This window comes from Cololabis saira, chromosome 6 (assembly GCF_033807715.1).
Source record: "Cololabis saira isolate AMF1-May2022 chromosome 6, fColSai1.1, whole genome shotgun sequence".
In the NCBI taxonomy this organism is placed as follows: domain Eukaryota; kingdom Metazoa; phylum Chordata; class Actinopteri; order Beloniformes; family Belonidae; genus Cololabis; species Cololabis saira.
In genome coordinates, this window is record NC_084592.1 from 7,688,333 (window position 1) to 7,709,946 (window position 21,614).

The 21,614-nt window shown below is 42.8% G+C and overlaps 1 protein-coding gene across 4 annotated transcripts in view; it reads left to right on the forward strand.

Annotated features, from left to right (window-relative positions):
* Window positions 1-21,614, forward strand: part of sema5ba (sema domain, seven thrombospondin repeats (type 1 and type 1-like), transmembrane domain (TM) and short cytoplasmic domain, (semaphorin) 5Ba) — a 310,185-nt gene that overhangs the window by 247,828 nt on the left and 40,743 nt on the right. For all 4 annotated transcript variants that reach the window (XM_061723153.1, XM_061723155.1, XM_061723156.1 and 1 more), the window contains 2 exons: window positions 17,870-17,987; window positions 21,269-21,453. In XM_061723153.1, the coding sequence (XP_061579137.1) occupies window positions 17,870-17,987; window positions 21,269-21,453 (303 nt within the window). The remainder of the gene's footprint in view (window positions 1-17,869; window positions 17,988-21,268; window positions 21,454-21,614) is intronic.

The following is a 21,614-nucleotide window of genomic DNA, read 5'->3' on the forward strand; positions in this document are numbered from 1 at the left end:
GGGGTCGGCACCCCAAAATATTGAAAGAGTCATATTGGACCAAAAACACAAAAAACCAATATGTCTGGAGCCGCAAAAAATGAAAAGTCTTGTATAAGCCTTAGAATGAAGACAACACATGCTGCATGTTTCTATATTAGTTATAACTGGGGGAAGATTATTTTTTTTCATTATGCACTTCGAGAAAAAAGTTGAAATGTCGAGAAAAAAGTCGAAATGTCGAGAAAAAAGTCGAAATGTCGAGAAAAAAGTCGAAATTTCGAGAAAAAAGTCGAAATGTCGAGAATAATGTTGAAGTACAATCTTGAGAAAAAAGTTGAAATGTCGAGAAAAAGTTGAAATGTCGAGAAAAAAGTCAAAATGTCGAGAAAAGTCAAAATTCAGATTCAGATTCAGAGAAACTTTATTCATCCCCGAGGGGCAATTCAGAAATTGTCGAGAAAAAAGTCGAAATGTCGAGATTAATGTTGAGCTACAATCTTGAGAAAGAAGTCGAAATGTCGAGAAACAAGTCAAAATGTCGAGAAAAAAAAGTCGAAATGTCAAGAAAAAAAGAAGAAAAAAGGAAAAAAGAAGAAAAAAAGAGAGAAAAAAAAGAAGAAAGGAAAAAAAAAGGTCATACATTTTTGAAAAAGCTCCAGGAGCCACTAGGGCGGCGCTAAAGAGCCACATGCGGCTCTAGAGCCGCGGGTTGCTGATCCCTGTGTTATACAGTGCAAAGCCATTTTTTGCTGTTCTTAGGCATTTCTCCATGTAGGACACTCGTACAACAGCAGGCTTCTCTTTCTATTCTGTGTGAATGGAGTTGCGGGCGGGTCCCGAGCAATCCTAATTTACTGTCTGCTGTGACAGCCGGCCTGCCAACAGGCCACAGAGCTCGCTGCTGCTAAGCCTGTATGACCAATCACAGGAATGCTTCAGCGCCAAGGACCGGGCTAGGAACAGAGAGATGCTGTGAGCACTGTGGATGTATTTATTACCTCTCCGGAATGCTGTTACTTTTATCACAGGCTTTGTTCTGGCAGTCTCAGTGTAATCATTTCGGTCTCTGCCTCATTTTCACTCTGTTTCTGTCTGTATTGCTTCCTCGCAGCCCTTCCTCTTTCAGCCTTGATTTGGACCAGTGCTGTGTCTTAACTTCTACTTTTATATCCTCCCATGTCAGCACACTTTCTAATCTTGTCCTCCCACCATGACAAAATAATTGTAGACATTCTAGTAGTTCCCTGGGCGGCAGAGTTGTTGAGAGATATCAATATGTCATGCTGATCATTGTGCTGACTGGATGCTTATAAAGACATCAGATGTGTGGAGTTAGTCGGGCACTCTTGTTATTTCTTTGTCAGATGGATTTGAAATGTCAAAAAGATGCTCAACATCTGTATTTCATCCACAGAGAGTGAAAACAGAAGATTTGAATTTGTCTCTACTCATAAAACTACGGAAGAGTATTAGGGCCATGCAGGAGAAAAAATATTTTTTGAGAGGGGAAGTTTGTTTTTATTATGCACTTCGAGAAAAAAGTCGAAATGTCGAGAATAATGTTGAAATACAATTTCAAGAATAAAGTTTCTGCATTAGTTATGCAACTGCATATGTGTGATATGTGTTTCAAATCAATATCGTAAAGCCAATTCTTGTTGTTACTAACCTAACATAATTCAAGTACTCAACACTAAAGCATTTTTTCTCGACAGTTAAACTTTTTTCTCAACATTTTGACTTTTTTCTCGAAATTGTACTTCAACATTTATCTCGAAATTTCGACTTTTTTCTCGACATTTCAACATTAATCTCGACATTTCAACTTTTTTCTCAACATTTCGACTTTTTTCTCGACATTTCAACATTAATCTCGACATTTCGACTTTTTTCTCGACATTTCAACTTCTTTCTCGACATTTCAACATTATTCTCGACATTTCGACTTTTTTCTTGACATTTCGACTTTTTTTCTCGACATTTTCGACTTTTTTCTCGACATTTCAACATTAATCTCGACATTTCAACATTATTCTCGACATTTCGACTTTTTTCTTGACATTTCGACTTTTTTCTTGACATTTCGACTTTTTTTCTCAACATTTTCGACTTTTTTCTCGACATTTCAACATTAATCTCGACATTTCGACTTTTTTCTCGACATTTCGACTTTTTTTCTCTACATTTTTGACTTTTTTCTCGACATTTTTTACTTTTTTCTCGACATTTCGACTTTTTTCTCGACATTTCAACATTAACCTCGACATTTGGACTTTTTTCTCGACATTTCGACTTTTTTTTTAATTCAAGATCTTTTTATTAAAATAAAAGTAAAAAAGGTGAAATGCTGCATGTCAATTACAAATATTTTGAGTAGGCATGGGCATGTTAATCATAGCATACACCAGTGTACAAAATGTAAAAAACAATTAAACAGTGACATTTCGACTTTTAATCTCGACATTTTCGACTTTTTTCTCAAAGTGCATAATGAAAAAAAAATCTTCCTCCTCTAAAATATTACTTTTATTTTTCTCCTGCCTGGCCCTAATACTCTTCCGTATAAAACCGATTACAGATGTCACCTGACTTTACATACATGTTGCTTGTATTTGCTGGTTAAAAGTTTATCAGAATTATTTATTCAAAATAAAAAGGGTTTTAATGGTGGAGCATGACTTAACAGAGAAAGTAGTTTATTTGACATCAAACTTTACCCAAAGCAAAGTCCATGATGCTTTCTTCCTTTTGGTGACTTCACCCTTCATCACCGAGAGGAGGTTTTGCTGGTGGCGTTGTAAAAGCTTTATGAAGGACGCAAGTAAGTTTTCCAGCGGTTTTGTGTGGATAAACAACAGCACTGTGGCCTGATGTGAGCGGCTTCTGCTTGAGTCAGCGCTGCAGGGACCATAAGGTTCACTTAAAAACACTCACCACTTTCTCAAATTACTTCATTGGAGATTACAGCAGAGGGCATCCGGAGAAACGCTGCATGAACCAGAAATAATACACTTCATCTTTCTTCGGAATATGCTGAAGTAACAAAAAAACCCATCTAAATCAAATCAAACTTTATTTATATAGCACTTGTCATACAACAGTAGCACAAAGTGCTTTACATAATAAAATCAAGATCGACATATAAAAACTCACACACTGGTGGTTAAAAACACACATCAGGTAATTCACACACATCTCACATTGACAACCACCTCTCCCACATACACATCAAAATATAATCATAAGCATCATAAATAAACATCATAAATCCCTGGCTTGATGCTGAGGTGAGGAACGATGTCTTTACTTGCCACCAGTGACCAACGCGGGCGTCGCCGTGGTAACGGCCCAGATCAGGGCCGGCCGGCGTCCACACCACAGCCCAGACTCCCCAGTGACCCCGACCAGGGCCATCGCCACGGCAACGACCCCACAGGCCGAGTAGGCGTAGTGTTCCCCGGTGTGGAAGATCCCCATGAGGAAAAGCTCTGGAGATAACATACAAAAAAGTAAAAACAACCTTAGAATAAACCTAGAAACTAAGGCCCCGTTTCCACGTAGCAAAAGTGCTTGTGTTTTCATGCGTTTTGGCCGTTCGTTTACATGAAAACGAAGCTCAAAGTCACCAAAAACCATCATTTATGAAAACTCCGGCCAAAGTGGAGATTTGCAAAAACTCCGTCTTCATGTTTGCTTGTAAACGGAGGGAAACGGACATTTAGGCTTCAGAACATCACATTATGAGACAGAATCGTCACCATTGTCATGTGTGCGACCTGTGTTTACAATTTGTTCGGCCACCGTCAATATTTTCTTGTATTTTACCTGTTTTATATTCTAAAGTCACACTTAAAAGTAACTCCACTTCTCTGTCACTCCAAACGAAAGACTCTCGTTCATCTTGGAAGTAACTGGAAGTTACTCGTGTCATTTGTTGATGTTTTTTTCCAGGATTCTGATTGGCTAGCATGACTTTATCTTCTCGTTACACTGCCCCCTGTAGGTTTGGCTGCTCATAGCACCTTAACAGATATTTATGCAGGTTTGTGTAAATTATGGTATTTTTCAAAACGTAGATGGGGAAATATCCGTTTTTGTAAATACCCGGCTATGTGGAAACGTGGCCTAAATAAAAGTGAACATAAATTAATGAGTAATTACGGAAGCGTATTGCATTCATTTGATGTCTGTTTTTCTGAATTAACGAGATAATTATCTCAGAATTCCAAGAAAAGTGATCCTGGAGAAAAGTTGCAATGTCCAGCAGATCAGAATGGGCTTTCCGTCTGAACAACCACAAAGTCTTGAGGTGCCTGCGCAAAGTCGACAAACTAATAACAATACCATCTATATAACTTACACATAAGAGTATCTCCCAATGTTTCAAACCAAAAGCAAAATAAAACTGGATTAAACTGGACAGGAACATGTTTGCTTCCATGAAATCTAGCTCTCAAGTGAATGACAGCTTCTTGCAAGTTGTGAGGAATCTCGTTAATTCAGAAAACTGAAGTTCAGTACAGCCCCAGCATTGACAGTAACTGTTTTAAACTGAATTTAATAGCAGTGTTTGCATTTTCATTATTAAAGAATCTTGATATCACATGCTGGGGTTTATGGATCGTTGGTGTAAATCCTGTTTTTAGCAGGGATCATAAAAACCAATCAATATTTTGAAATGCTGGCCGGCACAGCAATGAGCGTTCACAAACATCCACTACAGTCTGGTCTTCTGCTGGAATTCAAAATTCATTAAAAGGAGGTCAGCACTGTGAACATTAGCTGCTTTGCCACATACTGTGCAAAAACTCAAAATCTTAACAAGAATATTTGTCTTATTTCTAGTTAAAATGTCTCATTTTTAGTCAAAATAAATCTCATTACACTTAAAACAAGACTCGTCACTTGGAAAAAACAACAATTTTCACCTGTTTCAAGTAGATTTTCACTTAAAATAAGTAGAAAAATCTGCCAGTTGCTTGTAATGAGAAGATACATTTTGTTCCACTGGCAGATTTTTCTACTTATTTCAACCGAAAATGTACTTGAAACAGGTGAAAATTGTCAAATAACAAGTTATTTTTCTGGTAATGACTTTTGTTTTAAGTGTAATGAGATTTTTTTGATTAAAAATGAGACATTTTGACTAGAAATAAGACAAATATTCCTGGTAAGATTTTGATTTTTTGCAGTGTACTGTAGCTGCATTGACTAGGGCTGGGTGACTTTTTTAAAAATCATCGGTACCGATTCCTTCACTTCCATACTGGTTCCTGACCGGTACTTTTTTCACACCAATTTAATGAAATGAATTGTAAAGAGTAAAACATTTCATAACACATTACCATACTAATGTTGAACTTTATTTTAAGCTTTGGTCATTTTATTCTAAGAAGTTTCAAACAAATAAATAATTTTAGTGCAAAAGAACATTAGCAAACTAACGTATAAAGTTATTTTATTAAAGCATTAAAAGGAGGTTCAACATTAGATTAGACGTAATGAAGTCGTGACGTGGTTCTGTAGTAGCTAGTTCTTTAAAGGTTCCTTTTTAAAGGTTATGCAAGTTTTCTGAAGTTTTCAGAAAGGTGAGACTTCACAAGTTCTGAAAATAACTTCCCATGAATTTTAATTGAAGAAAGTGTTTCTGCTCACTCTTTGAAATCTTACTTAAAGCTGAACACCCAGCATCATCCATCTCACAGGAAACTACAAGCTCTTAAGTCTTTTACTCTTCAGCTCTCAAACAGGCAAAAGTTTAAATTCCTTCCACCTTTTCCTTATTAAACCCTGAACCTCTTAAAGCCAATGTGTTGTTTTGTTTTTGTTTGTTATGACCAGTAAATTGTTGTAATCTAACCTGTAGTGAATGAATCAGCCCGTGATAGACTTGTTAACCCCCCACACTGACACTCAGTAGAACTTAGTGTACATGTTTTTCCTTACTCTCATTTCCTTCAGCCGTATCACCTTGTCTGAGCCCTCTGTATTAGTTTTTTGTGATGACTCAGACCCCTTTAATTCACCAGAGGTTAAAAACTGTGTTTGGCCAAGCGTTTTGGCTGACAGCCATCCCAGGTTTTTTTTATTTTTATCTGATTATTTTCTTTTTTGGATCTGGCACCATAAGTCTCCCGCCTGGCTCCGACTAGGCTTGGGTGGATATATTAGCAGTGAGTGTTAATAGGCATTTGGTGTTAGAGATTAATCATGAGCATGATAAGTGGTCAGCCCAGCGGGGACGAACCCCGGGGGACGGACTCACGCCCTGCAGAGACAAGAGACGAGACACTGCAGTGATCTCTTGAGTGCAATGGAACAAAAACATGACATGGCTGATGTGGAGAGATGCCACGGGGCTGCGTGCCTGAGTGTATGCACTAAAAAAAATAAATATAACATATTCAAATCTGTGATATTAACAATTCAAAATGAAGTTTGTTGCTTTACATGAATACATCTAGTTTTGAACTTAATCTGCATTTGTTCAAAAAACAAGACATTGTGCATTTTTTCCTTAACCAGCAGTGTAATCCCAGGCAATCTTTTCATTTACACACAAACAACAAGCAATGATCTCGTTGTGTTTACCTTTCCTTTAAAAATGTTAATCTATTGGGCAGATTGAGCAACGTTTAGATGAAACATGCTTTATTTGTTTAAGTAGAACACCACAAAAAAATATCTTGTTTGATCTACTTTAAAAGAATTAAGTCAACTTTTTCACATGAGATTTTTATGTAGATCAAGAAAGACTAGTCTTTGTATAAACTTTTTTTTTATATAAAATTTTTTATATAAAATATTTTTTTTATATAAAATAATAATAATAATATGCTTATATAATAATAATAATAAAAATAAATGAATAAATAAAAAACTAAATTTTTAATATGTACAAAATTCATTTGCAAGTAAAGTCAACTTAATTTTAGTAAATAAAGTCAACTTAACACAATTGAGTTGACTGTACTTGCAAAATGTATTATTTACATACAAAAAATTAAGTAGTTTATACAAAGACTAGTCTTTCTTAATCTACATAATAATCTCATGCAAAAAGTTGACTTTTTTTTTTTTTTAAGTAGATCAAGCACAATATTTGTATTATTATGACGACTAGGGTTGCCTGTCATGATTTGGTTCTTTAAGGACCCAAGTGCAGGAGACAGAGGGAGGCTGGAGGCAGGAGTTCTCAAAAACAAAAGGGATTTATTCCATAAAAAGGCAAAAACAAAGGCGCTGCAGAGCAGGATCAAAAACCACAAGAAACAAAGAACAAACCTGGGAGCACATGGAGCAGGGAACAGTACGGACCGACAGGGAACCAAGGAATGACAAGACAAGATATACTGAAGGGATAACGAGACATGACGAGACACAGGTGCAGACACAATCAGGGCAGATGGGACACAGGCGGGGCAAGACAGAACTGAAAGTTACAAACACTGAGGGGGAAGTGTCAAACCCTGACATTGCCAACTTTCAGAAATAGAAATAAGGGACACCCAGATTTCAGCAGCGCAGGCGCCAAAAAAAAGGGACAGCCCCAAAACTTCTAAACTGAATAGAAATGTATTTATTTTATATGAAAAAACTAAATGCTTTAATTTAAAGAGCTTTAATAGCATTGAACTTGCATGACTGTACAGACAGCCATACTAGCAACTGAAATATCCTATGTTCATATGCTACGTATGTCCACATCATCCCAGATGTAGAATATAGATACAGGTGAAGAATATGGTATAGAAGTTAATTTATTTCAATAATTCAACTTAAAAGGTGAAACTAATATATTACATCGTCTCATTACATGCAAAGCAAGATATGTTAAACCTTTATTTGTTATAATGATGATTGAATTGTTGTTGATTTCATAAAATATTCAAATCTTTTGAGATTTTTTATTTGGGGTTTTCATAAACTGTGAGCCATAATCACCAAAATTATAACAAATAAAGGCTTGAAATATCTCACTTTGAATGTAGTGGGAAGTAATATATTTGTTTCACCTTTAGTTGAATTTACTGCAAATGAAGTTTTGCAATATATTCAAAATTACGACCTTCACCTGTATATTATGACATCAATAAATAAGAGCGTATTAGTTCAATACGGAACGCAACTTTTAATTCCCAATGACGTAACAATTCGGTATTTCCAGGGACGGGTGGCGAGCCTGTGTCTGACCCGCCAGACACAATCCACCAGTATCAGCTCTACAGCTGATGGACTGAATCTGATCCATAACTTATCAGTTCTGCCAGTTGGACTTGCAAATTTATTACCGACAGCTTGCCATTAAAGGTCCGCCGAAGTATTGTTTTTATGTCCGGTTGTTAAAGGCCGTGTAATAATAGGAGACACTGTGTTTTACGGCGTTAAACAATTATTTAAAATGCCAATTATTTCTCCTCATAGAAAGTGGAGTGCAGCAGATTTATCTCCTGATGTCCATCATCCAAACATATTGGGTTACAGGCTGCTGAATTAAACTGCTCAGTCTGTTTAAATTTTAACAAGCTGTATCGTAGCTTCTCTATTTTGAGCGTGTCACCTCGCATGCATGCATGCATGCTGCTTGAAGAATTACCTCCACCGCCCGACAGTCTTGCCAGATCAATTCACACGTGGTGCAAAGACAAGAAGCAGTGCTAACAAGAAGCAGACTCCGGCCCTGGATGACACTGCTCTACCTGGCACAGAAATTAACTTTTCTGTTACTACCACATGGCTGACTCATCTTTAACAGTGCTTCTAGATTAATTTTACAGAAGTGCTGTTTTTTAAAAACAAAGTTACAGCAAGCCCAAGGGCCGAAATGTCATTTCAGTGTTCAGGGAAACGACAAATGTTGAGAAGTTTAGCGTTGCTGGAAGTAAGTTTACCATAATTCAGTGTGCCGCCGCGGCTTGTGCTGTAGGTCTTTCTCCCGGACTCAAACCAATTATTCTTCCTCACCGATTCTGAACTGAGTCTTTCAGAATCAACATAAGTTGCTCTCCATACTCAAACCTATGTGTCATAAAATTCAGTATAACAGAAAATGTCTTTGTTTTTAGAGGTTTATATGCAATACTGGAGTTGAGGGGGGATGAGGGGGGATGGCAACCCCCCTGAAATAAAAACGGTCAAAATCATCCCCCCTGTAAAACTGACATCCCCTCCCTTTCCATCCCTTATGTCATTTCATCAATGAATGTGGTTCTATTTCGTCCCTACTGACCGCCAGGCGGTGCTGTAAGCACTGGATATCTTCCCTCGCGCATGCGCAATGTCGAGTACAATACCAACAATGTCACGTCACCCGTGACCCCTGCATGACCCCCGGAAGGGTATATCTTCCGGCGTCAGCATGGGATCTTCTCCTTATTCTTCTCGCATCGCGCGTCTGAAGTACAGGACGGAAATAGGAGCTTTGTGAAGCTCCTTCCTTTCCTCCCTAAGAAACCCGCCGGCCTCTGTGCAGCTTCGTGCCGTAAGGTAGGAGTAACGATTTTTTTCGTCCTCCGAGGAGCTGTGGCCGACGCGGTATTGATGGTGTCGGGTTGCGGCGGCGTCTCCCCGCCCAGCTGACAGAAGGTAAGCTGTCAAGCTGCGCCTGACACCTGATCACAATCTGCGCAGGGAGACAGCGTTTCGCTTCCTCTCCCCACTTATTAATGTGACGACATTATTTTTTCCTTGCAGATTATTTTTTTCTTTTGAAAAAAAAAAAAAAAAAAAAGGAAAAAAAAGAAGACGGAAAAGGATTGTTTTTTTCTTTTGAAAAAACAATACAAACACCTTTTTTGGTCTTTCTTACAGCCGTGGTGAAGGCCACGCCCCTCTACCACCGGCTCATTTGTGGTGACGGCAGCGTTTCGCTCCCTCTCCCACTTTATTAATGTGACATTGTTTTTTCCTTGCTGATTATTTTTTTCTTTTGAAAAAAAAAAAAAAAAAAGGAAAGAAACGAGAGAGGATTGTTCTCTTCTTTTTGAGTAAAGACGCCTATTTTTGCCTTTTCTCATAGCCGTGTTGACGGTAGCGTGGCTGCTCCCCTCTCCCACCTGCATATCGGTGGTGACGGCAGCGTGCTCGCTGTGGTGACGGCAGCGTTTCCGCTCCCCTCTCCCACTGACACACCCGTATTGACGGTAGCGTGGCTGCTCCCCTCTCCCACCTGCATATCGGTGGTGACGGCAGCGTGCTCGCTGTGGTGACGGCAGCGTTTCCGCTCCCCTCTCCCACTGACACACCCGTATTGACGGTAGCGTGGCTGCTCCCCTCTCCCACCTGCATATCGGTGGTGACGGCAGCGTGCTCGCTGTGGTGACGGCAGCGTTTCCGCTCCCCTCTCCCACTGACACACCCGTATTGACGGGAGCGTGGCTGCTCCCCTCTCCCACCTGCATATTGGTGGTGACGGCAGCGTGCTCGCTGTGGTGACGGCAGCGTTTCCGCTCCCCTCTCCCACTGACACATCCGTGCTGACGGTAGCGTGGCCCTCCCCTCTCCCGCCTTCATATTGGTGGTGACGGCAGCGTGCTCGCTGTAGTGACGGCAGCGTGCTCGCTGTAGTGACGGCAGCGTTTCCGCTCCCCTCTCCCACCGACACCTACGTGGTGACTGCAGCGCGTCCGCTCCCCTCTCCCACCGGCACATCCGTGGTGACGGCAGCGTGACCGCTCCCACCGACACATTCGTGTGAACGGCAGCGTGTCCGCTCCTCTCTCCTGCCAGCACATCCGTGGTGACGGCAGCGTGTCCGCTCCCTCTCCCACCGGTCGCTGTGATGGAGCGTTCATGCCCAGATTGCATGGCCGCCCTGGACCCTGCGGATGACCAGGACCTCTGCGTGTCGTGCCTCGGCCCTGAGCAGCGGGGCCGTTGGCCAGCCTCCCCTCATCTCAGCCGGGGTCTTCTCTGAAGCGATCGGCAAAGAGAGTGGTGGGGGCCCCCAAACGACGGCGGATGACGAGCCAGCTCTCCTCGAAGGTAGATCGCTTGGCTGCCGACATGGAGCAGATGAAGGCGCCCCTCCTCAATCTGCAACCTGGTACTGGCCAGGTGGAACCTGCCATGCCAGAGTTTGCTCTGGGGTCGCCACCGCCGCTGCCGGAGGACGCCATATCCATTGCAGCCTCGGCGAGCCACTTCAACGTGTCATCAGGGGACCCGGCCTCACAGCGCTCGAGGTTCTCCTCGCACTCATCTGCCCAGAGCTCTCGGGAGGGGACGGTTTGTTCCTCCGTGCAGAGCATTATCCGCACTGCCCTGGCACACTTGCAGCCGAATGCACCGCGTGCGGAGGTGGCCTCTAGCGCCTTCCACAGGCGCAATCCTTCTCCGGTGGAATTCACATTCCGTCTTCGTCGGATTTTTTTGAGGGAGCTGCACTCATGCTGGAGAGATGTCACAGCCGGCTGATGACCGTGCTCTGACGGCGATGGAGGACGCTGCTGTGGCTGGTCTCCACCACATGCCCCCCCCCCCATCGAGCCCTCCATTGCAGCACTGATAGTGGCTCCTGATGAGGCTCTGAAGCCAGATCCCAAGTGCCCCTCTACCCAGAGTAGGGTTACTGATGGGCATATTTGTAAGGCTTATGAAACAGCGGCACGCATCGGCCGGCTGGGGAACACCCTTTTTTCATCTGCTACTGGCTCTCTCCACCTCCCTGCAGGATGCACAGGTGGATGATTCCACACAGGACATGTGTGACATATCCCTACAGGCTTTTTGCCTCCCAAACGAGGGAACTGGGGCGGCTGATGTCCACCCTGGTGCACACGCGCCGTCATGTCTGACTGGCGCAGTCACCCCTGACGGAGACTGCTCGTAGGGTTCTTCGTCAGGCACCGGCAGAACCGGGGGAGCTGTTTGGGGCAACTGCCCTGGAAGCTCTGAACCGCACCGCCCTGGCTGATGAGACCAGGCAGCGGCTGGTGTACCTTCACAGGGGTGCGGCCGCCTCCTGTACACCGGGAGGCCCTTCAGCGGCCCCCGGGCCTCGCCCCCGGCCGCCTGCCCACGGCGGCCGGCGCGGCTTTCAGCGGTCTGTGAATCAGCCTGCTGGTGACTTTCGCCCCCCTGTGCGCGGACCGTCCCACCAGCGTCGGGGCGTTGATCCCGACCGTCGCCCCCCCGGGACGTCCGGAGCCCGGGGGAGACGGCGCTAAGGCCACGGAGCCGGTCGTCAGCTACTTTTCCGGCAGCAGCTCGGTTACTGGGCTGCCTGCTCATTGGGGCCCGGGTGGTTTCCACCCTAGCCCAGGGGTACGTATTGCAGTTCCGACACCGGCCTCCTATCTCCGGCCGGGTTGAGATGACCATCGTCAGAGACCCGGCAAACATTCCGGCTCGGGCTCAGGTGTTGCCCGCCCTACTGGCCAAGAGCGCCATCATGCCGGTGGACCCCCCGCCGCGGCCTGGGGGTTCTACTTGAGCTACTTTCTCATCAGCAAGAGAGAGGGGGCCCCGACTCTGCACAGCTGCTGCAGGTGTCCCGGGGCCTCCTAGCGTGGACAGCTCCTCGCCTGCCCGGCCTTCGGGCGATGTTCCTGCCTGGAGACAGGAACCGGGTGACGGACTTCCTCTCCCGGCGCAAGCCGCCTTTGCAGAGGGTCCTCCAGAGGGCTCACGGGCTCCTCTTGGTGGCCCCCTTCCGACCGGGGAAACATAGTTTCCACTGCTGCGGGGGCTCTGCTGCGACACAACATGACGCCCCCCAGAGGGACCGTCTTTTCCAGCCGGGGATTCAGGTTTTGCACCCCGACCCCGTCGCTTTTGGCTCTGAGTCTGGCCGCTGCGGCGCCCGACCCATTGTTGTCAAGCTGTCCTGAACCCGTCAGGGCTGGCATCTCGAATGCCCATGTGCCTCCCACCCGCCTCTGGTATGAGTGCGAGTGGGGGAGATTCTCTGCCTGGTGTGCAGACGGGGCAGAGGACCCTGTTCTTTGCCCCGTGGCCACGATCCTGGGGTCCCTTCGGTCCCTCCTGGATGGTGGCCGTGCTCAGTCCACTTTAAGGGTGTATGTGGCGGTCATTTCATCGCAACATGCCCTGGTTGAGAATGCCACCGTGGGGTGCCGCCGGCTGGTTTCTCTTTCTCAGGGGGGCTCTGAGGCTGCCCCCCCCGAGGAGCCCAAAGGCCCCAGTTTTCGATTCCATTCGATTTTTATATAGCGTCTAATACAACAGGTGTTGTCTCTAGACGCTTTCCAGAGAACCTGAACATAAACGTACATATAAACCCCCGAGCAGTGTGGGACCTGCCCATGGTGCTAGGTGCCCTCTCTTCTCCACCCTGTTGGGCCCTTGGCCCGGGTGGGCCTGAAGTGGCTCTCTATGGAGATAGCTTTTCTCCTCGCCATGACATCGGCGAGTCGATGAGTTACATGCCCTGTCAGTCAGCTCAGGGGCTACGTTGTGGCCGAACGTGGCGTTCCTGCCCTAGGTCCTGCAGAGAGTGGGCCAAGCCCTTTGTGCCCCGTACGGGCCCTTGCTGCTTATGCTACCGCGCCTGTGCGACGGTCGGAGCAGCTTGTTCTCTGCCATGGTGGCCCCAACAGGGGGCGTGCTGTTTCTGGACAGCTCCGTCCCACTGGGTGGTGGACACCGTCGAGCGCGCCCACAGGGCCAGTGGCCGCCCCTTACCAGTGGGGGTAAGGTGCCACTCGACCAGAAGCGTTGCGGCTTCTTGGCTGCCTTGCAGGGGGTGCCTCTGGAGGACATCTGCACCACGACTTCATGGACGTCGCCAGACACGTTCTCCAGGTTTTACCGGATCAATGTCGCCACTCCCCAACCATTGGGCGTGGTTCTACTCCCGGGTCCTTCTGCCCCTGGTCAGTGAGGTATGTGACCGGGATCCTACGTGACATTGTTGGTATTCGTCATCCAGTGCTTACAGCACCGCCTGGCGGTCAGTAGGGACGAAATAGAACGAAAGTTACGCCTGTAACTACGGTTCTATGAGTCCCGGATGACCGCCAGGCCTGCCGGTCACTCCGAATCCTCGTGCTCTCGCGAGAAGATTCTAGGAGAAGATCCCATGCTGACGCCGGAAGATATACCCTTCCGGGGGTCATGCAGGGGTCACGGGTGACGTGACATTGTTGGTATTGTACTCGACATTGCGCATGCGCGAGGGAAGATATCCAGTGCTTACAGCACCGCCTGGCGGTCATCCGGGACTCATAGAACCGTAGTTACAGGCGTAACTTTCGTTTTACTGCTATTTCAACATTTAGAGTCATCACCAGAAAAATAACACCAGAAAAATAACTTATTTGACAATTTTCACCTGTTTCAAGTCAATTTTCACTTGAAATAAGTAGGAAAAGATTTATCTTCTTATTACAAGCAAAAAAATCTTGATCCACTGGCAGATTTTTCTACTTATTTCATGTGAAAATCTACTTGAAACAGGTGAAAATTTTTGTTTTTTCCAGTGATGAGTCTTGTTTTAAGTGTAATGAGACATTTTAACTAGCAATAAGACAAATATTCTTGTTAAGATTTTGAGTTTTTGCAGTGATCCATTTTACTTAAGTTCAGAAAACAGTTTTTTATTGTTGTGTTTTGATGTATTTGATGTAAGCCCAGTGGATATTTAAAGCTTACAGAAGGCTGCATTTAACTGCTGCTATGTCATTCCTGCAGTATTTCTGCAGGTGTTTTGGTCAGTGCTATTATTTGTAATATATTATATTATTTGTCATTTGCAGCACAAATTATCTGTCCCCATATGATAAAATCCACCATCCCCCCTGATTTTTTTTTTACAACTCAAGTACTGTTTATATGTGAAAAGGGTTACAAAATTCATGACGCTGATAAATAAAAAAACTTACCAGATATTCCCCGCCGCTCTCTGAGCTTCTCTTTCTGACACCATTATATTAACATTTAAAATTGAAACAAAAAATCTTTCAGAACTTGTCTCCTCCTTCCCAGCAGAAATCTCTTAAGCATGAATCCAAATCTGCTTTGGTCCTTGCCTAAGGTCACCCCTCTCCCCACCAAGCCTGTTTCTGGCACACAAAGCTCATCCAGCTCTCTACAGATCTCTTCTACCTCTCACTTTCATATTTATTTCATCCTCGAATTACTTAATTGTTCCGCTTAGATGATCTCGGTAATGGTGTGTTGGAGCCGAGCGTATTAGTAATCATGAAGACAAATGAGAGTTTTTCAGCCACGATGGCGATGTGAAGCCACACATCTAAGTCATCGCAGATACAATGTGTCCAACCTTGAGCCAAAATGCCAGCGAGCTCCTTCCGCCGCCCTCTCAACAGAGCCATTATGCTCACCCAACTGTGAATCTGTGGCCGGCCTTATTATGATTGTGTCATGTGTTTGAGGGGTGTTGTGGGTGCACTACAGTAGAACAGAAAAAGAAACATATATACACAAAAGGTGAGGGTGAATGCGTCGCGAAGGGAGTTGTGATGCAGCGACTGGCCGAGACGGCAGGGCACTCCAGTTGAGTGCACGCTTATTTCATTTTTTATTTTTTGTACAGTATGTGGGGGGGGTGTCACCTCTGACCAGTACTCGAGTTGTAAAAAAAAGTCAGGGCGGATGGTGGATTTTATCATATGGGGACAGATAATTTGTGCCAAAACACCTGCAGAAATACTGCAGGAATGACATAGCAGCAGTTAAATGCAGCCTTCTGTAAGCTTTAAATATCCACTGGGCTTACATCAAATACATCAAAACAACAATAAAAAACACTTTTCTGAACTTATCAATATGACTCTGTCCTTCACAGGATAAGTAAAATGGATCGCTGTTAAATCTCAAAATAAGAATATTTGTCCTATTTCTAGTTAAAATGTCTCATTTTCGTAGAAAAATCATATTACACTTAAAACAAGACTCATCACTGGAAAAAACAACAATTTTCACCTGTTTCAAGTAGATTTTCACTTGAAATAAGTAGAAAAATCTGCCAGTGGAATAGGATTTTTTGCTTGTAATAAGAAGATAGATCTTGTCCCACTGGCAGATTTTCCTACTTATTTCAAGTGAAAATGTACTTGAAACAGGTGAAAATTGTCAAATAAGTTATTTTTCTGGTGTTATTTTTCTGGTGATGGCTCTAAATGTTGAAATAGCAGTAAAACCACATTCATTGATGAAATGACATAAGGGATGGAAAGGAGGGATGACAGTTTTACAGGGGGGATGATTTGGAGCATTTTTATTTCAGGGGGGGATGATTTTGACCGTTTTTATTTCAGGGGGGATGCCATCGCCCCTCATCCCCCCTCAACTCCAGTACTGTATATACACAAAAGGTGAGGGTGAAAGCGTCACGAGGGGAGTTGTGATGCGCCGACTGGCCGAGACACAGATCTCCAGAGACGGCAGGTCACTCCAGTTGAGTGCATGCTTATTTCATTTTTTATTTTTTGTATGTGTGGGGGGGTCACCTCTGACGTGCTGACGAGGCAGCGGCGTGTTGTATAGATGTAACACGAGGTTCAGCGCGCTGCTCCGGCCCTGGCACTGGGAGCTGTATCAACACATGGAGATTCCTGAACCTCCGGGCGAAAAAACACAACAGTGTTCTGCAAATAAACCACAAAAGCCTCTGCCAGGAAAAGCGAAAACAAGACTCGCTCCTTTCAGCAGAAACGCAGAGAGGAGGAAGAGAAGCTACAGTCTTATAATTAACAAGTCTAGAGGGTATGGAAGGGTAATTGAAGAAAGGGATGCAGAAATTGGAGGGAAGCCTTTGAAAGAACGAGTTTTTCAGTTGCTGCCTTTTATTCTGTGTTCTTAAGGCATCCAGATCAGCTCCAGCAGCTTAGCCTCTTCATTAACAGCTTTAGATTTAATTAGCCTTCATTAAGCCTCTGTTTTACTGGAGGAGCTTACAAATATTTAATCACTGTTTGGGTAACGTAAGCTGTATGGTGTTGTGGATGCGAGAGCGCGGAGAATTACGTATCTTAAACAGCTTTTAGTCATTTTTCAGTCAGGTGAAATGCATCTGTAACAGCTCTGAGACCGTGTTGGCTCAGTAACCAGGATGGTGGGTTTTATCCATCTACTACGGTATGTTTGGAGTTCAATTTCATATGATCTCATTTCATTCTGTTCTGAAATTACTTTTTATTTTTTTTTTACCCAATTCCTGGAAGTTTTATTCAGTTTGTGTGTGATATGTTTTGAATAAAGGAGACGAATATAGAGGAAATTCTACACAGAGTCAAATTAAATCATAAAGCTCCATACTAAATTAAATACTTACCTGCTGTACTCTACTGCCCTTATTTTTTAACAACTTGTGCTTTTTATTATTTTACCTAATTTCTTATAATTGTATTTCATTTTATTTCTTATTTAAGCGTAATCTTAAATTAAATACTTTTTGAAAACCGCGCAAAGTTATGGATAAGCCCTGTATGCAGGCATTGTGACGTAGAATTTTAAAATTGGTTTGATTCACCGCACGAATCGGCACAGATTACTTTAGTAATACTGTATTTGACCCGGTCTTTGTACGTTTTGACCGTATAGAAACGTAATTCTTGCCATTGTAAGAATGAGATGTACCTGCTGTACTCTACTACCCTTACTTTTTAACAACTTGTGCTTTTAATTATTTTACCTCTTTTCTTATCATTTTATTTATTATTTACTGTTTAATTGTGTCTTGCTGCTTTTAATATTGATGTAAAGCATTTTGAATTACCTTGTGTTGAATTGTGCTGTACAAATAAACTTGCCTTGCCTCCATACAACTTTCCCTGTTGTTACAAGGGGTGTCGTTGGAATACAGATATTAGGACTTTGTGTCCAACTCTGGTGTATTAAGATGTATTAATGTCAGTCTTTAACCTTCGGTTTACTCCCTCTCCCTCTTTGTTTCATCGTGCAGGCTGTGCCTGGAGGCCCGGGACCCGTACTGCGGCTGGGACTTCAGGCAGCGCAGATGCACCACGCTAGAGGACAGCTCCAACATGAGCCAGTGGAAGCAGAACATCACCGTGTGTCCGGTAAGAGGGACGTACCTGCAGCGTTTACTGGGAGAAAGGAGCTGGGCTGTCACTCCAGACCTGGTGAGGCTGGAACACTCAGGTGCTCTCTGGTCACATGACACAGAGGCAGGATTGATCGATCAGCACCCTGTACTTCAGGGGTCTTTGAGCTTTTTTAGCCCAGGGACCCCTTGGATGAGAGAAAAACAGAGCAGGTTCCCCGCTTGGAATTCTTATTTTTGCCCTTTTTTAAGGGTCACATTTTAAGCCTGGCTTATAATAACTTTTGAATGTGTTTTATTCTGCTTATATCACCTTATTCACCAATTCCTGACTGGGTTATTAGCTACATGTGTTTATGGTTGATGGAACTTTGGCCTCGTCAGACGTGGAAGAAGTAACGTTAGGCCGAGCTGTAACGTTACAATCTCTAGCTTTAGGCTTCGTTATTGTCACAAATTTATCCATCAGGTCTAACTAGCGTTAAATAGGAAATAGCCAAGTCAATTTCACAACAAATTTTCTTTTCTTAAACAGCTAACTAGCTCGTTTTTCCGCTCTAAAGTTGACATTAGTCACATGACTCACGTCATGGGAATCATTTATGTAGAGTTGTAGACTAAATAGTTATTGTGTAAAGTAGATTATTATCGCCTGTTAATGGAGTTTTCTCGATCATACATATACATAGCTGTAGATCTTTGTTAATAAAAAAAAAACTGTCAGCTACAGTTTGATCCAAGAATGTTTGGACAGTGGGATCATTTTTTTCCAACTTTTTCTGCATTTGGCTGAATCTGCAGCGTCGGTATATCCCTGCTTATCCCCCTACTCCTTTAGGCTCATGCTATCACGCTGCTTTCATCATGTTTGCAGTTCATAAGCTGCTCCAGAAATGCTTGACACGTTTCCATTCCTGTCATTTTGATGCATGTTGATCTTAGTTCATTCAGCTCTGACTTTTTGCATCATCTTTTTTTGGAAAAGTCTGATTTGGCTTTTTGATGACTGAGGTTTATAAATGTTTTCACTGTGATGAACCCAGTGTACCTGTACTCTTATATAACGGTATGTTTGCTGCAGTGTTCCTCAGTTGGCTTTTGGTGAAATGAGGGATTGCCTGCACATTTATTACACCTTACAGAGACAATATATTGATCCAGTTTGTATCTTTGTTGGGTCAAACATTCGATTAACAGAAATCCTGCACATGTTGATGCCATTATCTGCCTGTATAGCATTATTTATTTTCATCTTAATCCGTCATTTTGAAATATAAATGATTTCTTCTCAATAACTCACTGACTGGATATCAACTAAGGGCATGTATAGCTTGCAATAGGGAATTTTGTGTATACATAAATATATCTACTGTATATATCCTGTATCTGAAAATCTGCATTTTTTGCAACTCTGGAAATGCTTGCACCTGGATTTCAAATGTGATTTTCCTTTCTTGAAATTCTCAGTTTCAAAGTCTAAACTGTGGATAGGGTATGAAAGAGTTTGTTTGAAAAGGTAATAATCTGTGGCTTGAAGTGAATGTGTGGGCAATTCCCCATTTAGCCAAAACGCGTTTTTGTTCCGTTAAGGATCATCCATCCCCATTTTCTTCCGGCCATCTCCACCCTGCTGAGTTGAATGCTTGCTTTGTATCCCCTTCAATGTACCAAACTGTTGATTTGGTCCTTGTCTCTGATGGAAGTGCACATTTTGCAGCCTAACGATGTTCTTTGTCACTTACGTTTAGCCTTCTCTCCGACCTCGTGGTGGTTTTTACAGTAACGGCTTCCAAATGCAACACTTGGCATCATCTCCAAACCTTTTGGCTCATTGATATTTGCATAAGACAGCAGTAGCCCACTTTTCTTTTTTTTGCTTCACGAAACAGCTTTTGACTAAATTGCCCGATTACACACATTTAGATAGTATTTTGTATTTGTCTGTGATGTGCATAAATGAAGTTTGCCCTTTGTGGGCCTGGATCAAATAACTTTAATTGGTTCAAATATCTTCAAAAGCAATGGCATTCATTCATTCATTCAGTTATTGGTCAAAGTGAAAGTGCCATGCAGTGTTTCCTTTCTGTGTGAGACTGGGCAGAACATCATGGAAGCTGTTTACAACAAAGTCCTCACAGTTATGGTTTTATGACAACCCCAAGTTGTGTTGCTGGAACAATTCAAATGAACTTGGCAAAGATATGAAACACAGCAGCAGTGGATGGAAGCAGCTAAAAATACAATTTTCAGCTTAAACATGCATATTTTTCTGCATGTTTAAGCTTACTCAATAGTAGGTTTGTGTGTGCGTACGTGCGTGCGTGTGTGTGTGTGTGTTTGTGTGAAGCATAAGATGGAACTCAAGCACTTAAAAAAACCCTTCTCATGCATTTGACCTAAATACAATAGAAAAACTCATTATTGTGGGTAAATTCATATGCAGAAAGTTAAAATAGTTAAAAAAAAAACACACAAACTATGTGATAATACACAGCCAAACTCCTCAGAACAGCTGATCACTAAATAATGCTGTTACGAGACATTTGTGCGGTTTGAAAGTGATGCTGATGTGACGAGGTCTGAGTTTATTTACTGTTGCAGGGCTCAATATTAGTTGCAGTCTGTTTAATGAACAACAGGCAAAGTGTGAAAGGGGTTCACACTGCAAAAACTCAAAATCTTAACAAGAATATTTGTCTTATTTCTAGTTAAAATGTCTAATTTTTTGTAAAAAAAAAAAGACTCATCACTGGAAAAAACAACAATTTTCACCTGTTTCAAGTAGATTTTCACTTAAAATAAGTAGAAAAATCTGCCAGTGGAACGAGATTTTTTGCTTGTAATGAGAAGATAAATCTTGTCTCATTGGCAGATTTTTCTACTTATTTCAAGTGAAAATTTACTTGAAACAGGGGAAAATTGTCAAATAACAAGTTATTTTTCTGGTAATGACTCTTGTTTTAAGTGTAATGAGATTTTTTGACTATAAATGATACATTTTAACTAGAAATAAGACAAATATTCCTGGTAAGATTTTGAGTTTTTGCAGTGCAGGTACAGATCTAAAGCAAAAATGTAAAGTAGAAGAAGAAGAAATTTGACTTAAAATTAAGAAAATTAGACAAATGTAATGAATTTAGCAGAAGTGAATTATGGTAACGTTTTTTTACTCTGAAATCTTTTTTGTCTGACAGCAAATGTCATGACATCTAAAAGGACTTCTCGGCGTACTCTGAGCAGTCACGGTGACATTGTCCCTTTGAGTTAGTCGCCTGATGACTGACTGTTGTTTTCCAGCTGAGAAACCAGACGACGGACGGCAGCTTCGGCCTGTGGACGCCATGGCAACCGTGTAACAACGAGGACTCTGTGGACGGCGTGAGCTCCTGCTTGTGTCGCTCCAGATCCTGCAACAGTCCCGCCCCGCGATGCGGAGGCAAGAACTGTGAAGGCCCCACCATCGAGGTGTCAAACTGCTCCAGGTAGTTCACAACGCAAACATTCACATCACTGCCATATCACTGCATATTTGAATCATCATCTTGATTTATTTTTAATTTTTTTGTAAACATCTGAAAACAATTATTCATTTAGGATCCCATGTCAAATCACAAAAAAGAGAAATCACAGAATGACTATAATA